This window comes from Stegastes partitus, unplaced genomic scaffold (genome assembly GCF_000690725.1).
Source record: "Stegastes partitus isolate 25-593 unplaced genomic scaffold, Stegastes_partitus-1.0.2 Scaffold139, whole genome shotgun sequence".
NCBI classification, from domain to species: domain Eukaryota; kingdom Metazoa; phylum Chordata; class Actinopteri; family Pomacentridae; genus Stegastes; species Stegastes partitus.
In genome coordinates this window covers 750,298-759,886 of record NW_007577870.1, presented here as the reverse complement: position 1 = coordinate 759,886, position 9,589 = coordinate 750,298, and the positions used below count along the sequence as shown (strand labels likewise).

General features: G+C 41.7%; 1 protein-coding gene across 1 annotated transcript in view; it reads right to left on the bottom strand.

Moving 5' to 3' along the window:
* Positions 1-2,459: 2,459 nt before the first annotated feature.
* gfra4a (GDNF family receptor alpha 4a) overlaps positions 2,460-9,589 on the bottom strand; it is a 30,220-nt gene continuing 23,090 nt past the window's right edge. The window contains exons 5-6 of the mRNA XM_008278963.1: positions 5,510-5,619; positions 2,460-2,602 (exon numbers count right to left, since the gene is read on the bottom strand). Coding sequence (XP_008277185.1) covers positions 2,460-2,602; positions 5,510-5,619 — 253 coding nt within the window. The remainder of the gene's footprint in view (positions 2,603-5,509; positions 5,620-9,589) is intronic.

Genomic DNA, 9,589 nt, shown 5'->3' with positions numbered 1-9,589 from the left:
ATAAAGCAGCTGGTGTTAAGGTTGATCGGTGTTTAGTTCACGTGTTAACTTGTTACCGGGTGCCACCAGCTGTAGTGTTTCATAAATGTCACTGGTTGGCCACAACTCTCCAACAATCATTTATTTATTTGTGTGAATAAATAAATGAATATCAAGTGTTGTCTTTATTGTGACACTCGCACCATTTGGTTTCCTAACACCAGAAATGTTGTATTTCATGTCAATATAAAAAAAAAAACAACAACTAAAGACTCTGCAATCAATCCAAATACAAATCCAGTGCCACCATCCCTGCCTCTCAGTATTTGCAGTCTTTTCTCATTTTTCTCTGCATTGTTGCATCTCCTCATCCTTTATGTGCTCATTATTTGAAAACATAAAAACCCTCCTCTTTCAAAAAATCCGACAGAGCCTCAAGCGCCGCTCGCACTGCGTTAACTACAGCCGGTAAATCGAGGAGCTGAAACAGCGCTAACTAAGCCCCACTTAATGGCGAATAACTAACTACTCGCTTTGCGGTTTAAATACAGAGCTGCAGCCATTAGAGAGTGAGCTCAGTTAGCGGTTTAGCAGGAGGAAACAGCCGGTTAAAAAATACCGCTAAAGCTCAAACACATTTCTTCACACGACTCCTCTCGTAAGATGCTCTGTGCAAAAAAAAAGCAAATAGGAAGGTGAAATGATCACCACTCCCCTTAGTCTCACACCTGCAATGGTCTGACTGTACCAATTATCATTCTGCTCTAAGAGGAAATAAAACACTCTGGCTGGTTTGTGTTTCTTTGAACTCGTCAAAATTGTCTTGGGCGGCTCCGAGCCCCGAATGCAGCGACGGTGACCCTGCAAAATAGTGTCGGGGCGAAAATTTGCACGTGCAGAAGTGAGCACTGTAATTAAAATGGCTAAATTACACCAGACAGGCATAAGCCGATGCATGATACGACTGTTCCTGATAAAACAGACAAACATAATTAGATAATCGGCGCCGTAGCGGAAAAAACCCTGGATTTACTTTAGCTCTGGAGTGGACTCATTAAAACCGCAGATTATTTGCAAATACTAAGTGGCGCTAACGGAAATCAATCAAACGGATATTGCAGAAGTCTATAAGTGGATCAATATGTTGGTTACGTCAATGCCAGAGTTAAAAGATCAACTTCCATCAATCAAAATCCTCCAAGCATCTTGTTTCTCGTAGCAAAGGGGAGTTTGAAAACACAAAGATATTGGAATTAAACTAACTCCCAACTCCCTCTTTCTGTCTTTTCTGTTCTTTTTTCCTATTTATAAAGCTGCCATGAGAAAGTGCACAAAGAATTCCAATGTGCTTGGACTGTAATGTACCAAATGGCAATAAAACTCTATTCAAGCTATTATGTCTATTTTAAAAATGAAGCCGTTGATGTGACAATTAAATGTGGTTTCTGAGCTCTTTCTACACAGCAAGGACAAGAATGTAATTTTTTCTGGGCAATTGACAGCCAATTTAAGGGCAGTGGGTCACAAAATATCACAAAATCGCCTTTTAACCTACTGAACTCCAAAATCTGCCGGTGGGTTTAAAAAGCCCAAAAAAAAAACCCTGCCAAAATTACACCATTTGTCAGAGCCAGAAACCAGAATAACAGATAAAATCGTGGGATTTCAAACTTTAAGACTGTCCTTGAACTCAAATTTAACCAAATGTAAGCCTAAAAATTGTAATATTTCACTTTAAGCTACGAGTCTTGTGTTAAAAATCGCACCAAAGTAAACCATTTACTACAAATGAATTCTGTAAAATACAAAAAAATTACGCTCTTCATGGCACAACCTTGAAGCAATCATTGACTCAGGCTGGACCAGGCGACAGGTGACAAAAATTCTGGCTTTTTTTTTTGTTGGTCCTGAACTGCAGGCTGCAGCAGATAAAAGATTAATATGGAAGCAAATTAAAAATGAAAGTAGTCAAACAGCTATAGTATGCATGGCGGCCATATGTCCCAGCTGTGGGCAAAAGCTGTACATGTTCAGTCCAGGTTTTAAACATTTTATTAAAAATAAATAATCGAAGAAATCCTACTTTTGCTCTTTTCTAAACGATTTATGGCGTATAACTGCACAAAGGATATTTTTTGGGTTCTCTCTACTTCCAGCCATTGTTGTGCTGTTTCCATTGAGGTGCAGGACTTTTTTTTTTTATTGCAGCACAATGAGGCCACGGTGAGGAAAAAAGCAAATAAAAAAAGTCCAGAAATTGCTTTGGGTTCAGGGGGTCAAAAGAAAAGGGTCTACTGCTATTTGTGATGAAGTTTAACTGTCGCAAAATTGCATTCTTTTGTTCATTTGTGAACCTACAGATGGAGTTCTGACAGCAGCAAATGTGAACAGTCACGTTAGCTCAGTTTAGCCTCCAAAAAAAAACCATCCAAGCTCCAGACTCTGTTGGCGTCATTGTCAGAGTCGTCTCTGTGCAGCCGTTACTCACTCAGACAGATGTTGTCGTGGAAGAAGGTGAGGAAGTCGTTGCATTGCTCTCTGTGGTTGCCGCTGGCTGCGCAGGAGCACCACGGTCCCACGTTGGATGTGGAGTTGTCAAGGTAGTTGGGAGTTATTGTGCTTCCTGTAGGGGGAGGAAACGACACGAGTCTGCATGTTTACAGCTTCTCCTGCACTCAGAGGCTTAGTTACAACACAGTGATTGAATCTGACCTTAAGTTAGCTCACACAAACACGAAGCAATCTCTTTGATTTAGCTGAACCGAGCTGAATATTTAGCTTTTTTTTTTTTCCCGCTGTCTTCTTGTTATTCCTACCTGCTTCCCCGTTTCATCCCGACACCCTCATAAAAATGTGTCTGAAGAGAGGCGAGAAAGCGTCTGACTGACTGAGCAGTTTAATGTCACACGGGCAGAATTCTGGCTGATTTAATCTCGTTATGCTTAGCCTGATTATGACCTTACCCTGATTACGGTAATCAAATAAAGGCGTTTACATGGCAATTTCTATCATCACAGCATTGCCCTAATCAGGTTAAGACTGAGTTATTAGTGTGCATATAAATGTACTCATTGAGAGGGAAAGTGAGAGGAATTCAGAAGGAGGAGCAGATGAAGGCAGAGTGAACAGAGACAACGACTGGCAGCTTGGTTAATGCTGCAGCGGGGACTGGACCAGTCAGCATTTAACAACGAGCCTACCTGCTTGAGTCAGCAAAGGTGTGCCACAGTTACACTCCAAATTAATCATCCCCATGACAACTTTTGATTTACGCCGGGTTTTTCTTTTACCAGTAGGTTTTCTTCTCTCTGGAAATGACTCAAAAAGATGGCAAGACATTGTTTGAAAATGAATTGTCACCATTTCTATTAAAAATGTGTCCAAAATTATTCATACCCCGGAAATTGCTGCAATTTCTTGTCCAGAAAATGCAGCTTCTACACCATCTACAAGGCTATTCTAACATACTGCAAGTTCAGAACAGCTGATGCATTAGCTCTCTTGTCGGTTATGAGTAAATTGCACGCCATAGCTGAAACCAAAGAGCTTGCTGTTGCACATCGTGGATGCTCTCAAGATGGGGGGAAAAGCTATAAAGCCACCTTTAAGTGTTTTCAAGTGTGAGGCCACACGGTGCAAAGCGTCATCAGAAAAGTACAAGGTGTTCCATGTGGAAAAATCTCAAAGGGCACCGCAACAAGTCAATCCTGCATTGGCAAGAACGGCAGCGTTAAAGGCTAAAAGAAAAGAATATGTGGATTGCTGTCGAGTCCATCCACATGAATCTGAGTAATTTTGCTTCCAGCATCTCAACAAGGACACTAAACAAGGCTGGATTCGATGGACGAAGGCCAAGAAGGACTCAATTCCTCTCTGACAGGCGCACAAAAGTTCACCTGGACAAAGAAGCTTGCGGTCACAAGAGCTGAAAATGGAGCTGTTTGGACAAGGAGACGTGGCTTTCATTCGTCCACATAAAGGAGCAGCATTCAACCCCAAGAACACCATCCTCACGGTCAACCGCAGTGGAGGGAATGTGATGCTTCAGGAGTGTTTTTCAGCCAAGCGGCATCGTGGGAAAAGAAGACAACATTAGGATTCTGGAGGAAAGCATCAGGCGGTGTGCTGAGAAACATCCTACGAGACAGTGGGAAAAAAAACAAAAACACACACCGAAAGGGGTCGAAAAAATGTGGTCAACAAAAACCAGCAACCCATCAAGAATCTGTAGAGGAGTGGAACAAAATCCCAGTAAAGACAAAGGGTTGCTCGCAATTACTAGAACGGTTTGATTCATGTGGTTGCAAAAGATGAATAGTTTTGGACATGGCATTTTCACTAAAAATAGTTCATTAACATCTTTAACATAAAGTCTGGCCATCTATTCTCACTTGTTTGTGTCACTTCCAGCCAGAAGAAACCTCCCAGTCAATAAAAAAATCACCGTAAATCACAATTTGGCATGAATATGAGTCCTTTTGGGGCTTAACTCTGCATGTGTTCCTTCTTTTCTAAAGGGGTTTAGTGTGGAAACCAGTAAATATGGACTAAAATAAACTTCTCATTTACGTTAAAAAAAACCCCGAGCTGCTAGTTTGTGTAACATCTTCCTCTTGATCTCTTCCTGAGTCTTATGTGTTGATGCTGCACCAGATCAGGTCCAAGCAGCAAGTCCCTTTTCTTTTAGTTTTATAAATTTCCCAAACATGCATATCCAGCGCTGCAGGGAGCTTGGCGGGCTCTGATAAATGCAGGCATAAGTCCAGGCATCATCCCAAATGGTGTATTCTTTTTTTTTATTCTTTTTCTACCTTTTGGAGCGTTTCAGCAGGAAATGATTGGAAAGCCATTCTCCAGGAAGGTTAATACAGCCTTGCAGCTTGTATTTTTAAGGGGTGAGGAGTAAAATTGCTGCACTTTTGAGGCTGTGTGGCAAAAAAAAAAAAGTTCAGATTTACCTCCATCGATTTTTTCTGGGTTCAAGACTTCCAAACAACAACACCTCGGAGTCTCACTTCTGCTTCAGTTGTCCACAATGGCCAATCACTTCTGCACAGCTCTCACTCTTCCTTTATCTGCCTCCTTCACTTCCACACAAACCCCTCTTTCTGCAGAGGTTCGGAGTGCTATTGTCGTCCCGTAATGACATGTTTGAACTGAGAGGTGTTTAACGGCCTTGTGCGCATTATCCGATCTTTTGTTAAGTTTTTTATCTAAAGCGCAATAAGCCGTGTTCCTCTGCCCGCCGTCACATCGGGGATAATTCTCTCAAAACATCAGTCAATAGTTGTAATTGCGCCGCTTATAATGCCAACGATTGGGCCGGGCACGCTGCAGCCACATTAATCAGCTCTCCATCGATCACAGAAAGAGGCTCGCTTCTCATCGCAATCCTTCATTCATTCTTTTGAGTCCCGTTCTCTGCTCTCCGCCTTCCTCCCTCTGAAAACCTTCTCCGTTCCCGATCCATCACTGGGGAGGAAGAAGGTGGGCGAAGCCAGAGCTGCAGCGCAAAAGATTTAGTTCTTACCTATCAGGCCGGTGTATGCAAGTAGACATGCTCCGTAGTTCTCCTGCTTGCAGCCGCTGGCGCTCTGCTCCGAGGGCTGGCAATCATACTGGAACTGTGCCCAGCGAGACCTGTGGGAGCAATAACATGCCATCCATCATTGACTTGGCTGCCGCACACATCATGTCAGTGAGCGGTGGCCAGAGCTGGTGCTTTCTCCCAACGAGAGGATGTGAAACCTACCCGCGCTCCAACATCCACTCCCTACGCCTTTCAACCCCAACTCCAGGTGACATTCATCCCCCACGTTTCTTTCTTTCTTTGCCTCTTTCCCGAGTCGGTTGTCTTCTGGAAGCCTGCCAGACTGTAAAGAGTCAATGAGGGGCAAAGATAGGCCTTGGCTCTGCTCTCTAAATACCGTGGGCGCTGTCTGGCAGGCCTGGCCGCGAGGAGATTAGACAAATATGGATCTTCCATATAAATACTTCCTCCCACAGCCGTTCCTCCCTCCCCTCCCGCCTTTTTTTTTTACCTTTTTCCTGCCAGCCGCCCAGACATCCAGCCTCATCACCATCATCATCATACGAGGCTATCGGCCATCATATCGCATCATTGGCCCCCGTCGACTGGCATTTGCGACGGGATCCCCTCGGGGCACCACAACCCGCCGTCCCGCCCTCGTTTGTCATGTCACCGTAATGATGTGCGTAAAACTCATAGGCTGAGCACTAAGTGAAAGCATCCTCCGCGGGCTGCCGGTTAATGCCAGCTGACTGGTGCGGGATTGGTGGGCCGCGCCGGGGCCTTGGGACGCGCTATCTATCGGGGCGGCGGCGGAGAATAATGCCTGATCGATAGCCGTGACAGATGAAGCCCTTTGTCTTCCTGACATTTGAAGAGGAACTAGATTAAACGCTGGCGACCATTTGCTGTCAGAGCGAGAGGAGCTGACTGGATGGGTCTGAGAACTCCATGTTCCTGCGAGGAACACACCGCGTGAATGTTAATGCCTTCATAAGACACTGTTAGTTTTCTGATTGGACGGCTTACAATCCATTTCAATTCGAATGAAATCTTTGTTTTCATCTGTGTCTCATGCGCGGGGATTAAACGCCGAATAAATATTCTAATAAGTCATCTCGCACAGAGGGTCAGTTTTGTGCAGACTACTTATGGATGTCTTGGCTGTGCGTTAATAAATGTTTTCCGAGCGCCCTGGCAGGACACCCGCCGATGATAATGGCTGCTCTAATAATGACAATTTCACATGGCTGCTCGTTGCCTGGCTGCCTCCCTCGGAAAATGAATGCGGAATTTAATTGAACTAATTAAACACAGTTAATGAGTATAACAATTGAATTAATTAAACACAACTGACTAATTAAATCTAAATGAACATATCACACCAGCCAGGCCTATCTTCCCAGATACAGAATGCCATTTATTGTCCTGAGGGGACGTCAGCATGTCCACAGAGCTCTTGGTTTCAAACACATGCAGATACCATCACATGCTGCATTCGGTCAACAACAACAACAACAAACCTGCAGCAGCTTGTATGACAGCTGATTCAAGGTATGTTTTTGTATCTCCTCATAAATGTCTACAAACAAAACCTATTTTGCACATTATCCTGAAAGAGAAGGGTAAATAAAGTGTACCGTATGAACCAAAAAAAGCTTCATTTACTCACTTTGTTCTGGACTCTGTGTTCCCTAAATAGTCAGAAAGACATTTGAGCAAATCCTCCAACTATGGTAACGTTTGCCATGAGATTTAGCCGTTTTAAATGCCGATAAGGCTGCATTCATTAAGTTTGTTCAAAATGTACAAGGCTTAACAAATTTATAGATCAGCACACGATGTAAGGTTTATGCCCGACATTAACAGCATTGGTAATTACCAAAATCATTTCTGTAATGGTTAATACACCAGTATGAAGAAGGTCTTTAACCAAAGTGACATTTTTAATGCTAAAATATAACTATTATTGTTATGCCTGAATTTTCAGATTTACTGTTTTACAAAGAAACCCTGAAAAAACAGTAAAGCACATTGTTATTTCTTGATTAAGACGTCAAATTATAATTATTTACTTGCCTTCCTGAACAGAAAAATGTAGTTTTAGTGGTTGAATGTCATGTTTGATTAATTTCTGGCTTAGATTTTGGTATAAAAAGATGAATTCACTTTGGAATTCCTCATTCCTGTTCAAAATGGTAAAACGTAGAGAGCTGAGTGCGAATTAAAGCACTTCATGACGCTTGATGGTCTGTATGAAGAGTTCATTTGCAAAAACAGATAACTCCGTTTTTGTAGATTTTCAGAAAACTTATTTTTTTGTTGTTTGCTTGAGATAATATCAATCAAACTGAAGTTGAGTGGAACTGACTCAGTAGAAATGACAAAAAATAGAGGTAAGTTTGATTGATATTGTCTCAGGTAGACGATGGAAAAGTGGGTTTTCTGAAAGGATTGTGAAGATGGAGTTATCTGGTTTTGCAAATGAACTCGTCATATATACATACGTACATACAGTGCTTAACAAATTAGACAGGTGGTCTAATAAATGTGTTAAGCACTGTACATTAAATCAAGTAAGCATGAGAAAGTTTTTACCTTCTTTTAACCCTCTGAACCTCAAAAACTCACTGGCACGTTTAAAAGGCATGTTATGGTTAAAAAAGTTCAACCATTTATTAGCCAGAAATGGTGAAAAGAATTGCTGGATTTTTTTAAACTTCTAAACATATCATGTCCGATGTGTTGGGAAAATGCACCAAATGTAGCCTTGAAATCTTGATATTCATTAAAAAACACTTTATTTTACAGGTTAAAAAAGAAATTTCTTGCACCAGATCTAGTAAAAACTAAAAAACCTGCACTCATCTGAGTAACTCAGCTGTGAGCTACACTTGCACGACGAAAAATTCAGGGACTATTTGGCTGAACTGAGAGGAGACAAGTATGGAAACAAATTAGAGATCGAGAGGAAAATAAAAACATATTTGATCAATAAAATGCAGCATCTTTAAAAAAAAAAAAAAAAGTGTACAGAGGAACAAGTTGTCAGCAAGTTGTTGGACGAGACTTTCAGCAGGAAGCAATATCTATTTAGAGTCGATGTGCTGAGTTATGTGAAAAATGTCCATTTGTAGACGTTATAAAAATGTAAAATATCTAAAGTATGTTGAGTCACCATTTTTTCTACTATCAGTAACACCAATGGATAAATGTTGTACGTGTTGATTCAACTTTTTTTTTGCTCAATTTTTGAGATACTTTTTTTTTTTTTTTAAATGAGTAATGGCATTATAACTTTGTCATACTGCAAAAAATACATTTTTGAGTTCTCTCTGCTTCTAGTCACATTTGTTCTGTTCCCATAGAGGTGCTGGATTTTAAATTGTGGTGAAAAATGAACACACAGCGAGTAAAAATGTGACAGGAACAAAATACAGCCTGAAACTAGAAAGAAACAGCAATTTTTCAGGTCGATCCAAGTGTGGGCGCTTGTTTTCCCCCCTGAAAACGGCCTAAAAGAGGTTTTACTGGGGTGAAATAATTTTAAATGGCCCACAAGTTCCTACAGTGGAAAACATCTTTTTGACTAAAATTGACAAAGCACATCCCCTCCAGGATACTGTGCCCTGCTGCATGAAATAAACTGCTCATTAGCTGTCCGAGGAACACGACAAAGAGCTGAAGCTGCAACCAGAACCTGCACCATGTTCAGCAGGAGGTTTTCAAATCAAATCAAGTTTATTGTCATTTTGCTGTACATACACAGTAGTACAGGCAAGATGAGAGAACGTTCCTTCAGGATCCAGTAACTTAAAGCAGTTTAAATAAAGAAGTGTTTGCATGTCTGGATCAGCAGTTCAGCGTTCTGACAGCTGGTGGTGTGAAGCTGTTGATCAGTCTGGAGGTTCTTCCTTTAATGCTCCTGATGGCAGCAGTTCAAACAGTTGATGGAGAGGGTGTGAGGAGTCCCTGGCAATGTTCAGATTGTTTTAATGTCGTCCGTGCATTGTTTAGCCTCTGCAGCATCTTAACGTAATAAAGCACCAATGGGAGATTCTGGACTGTTTAGACCAGGGG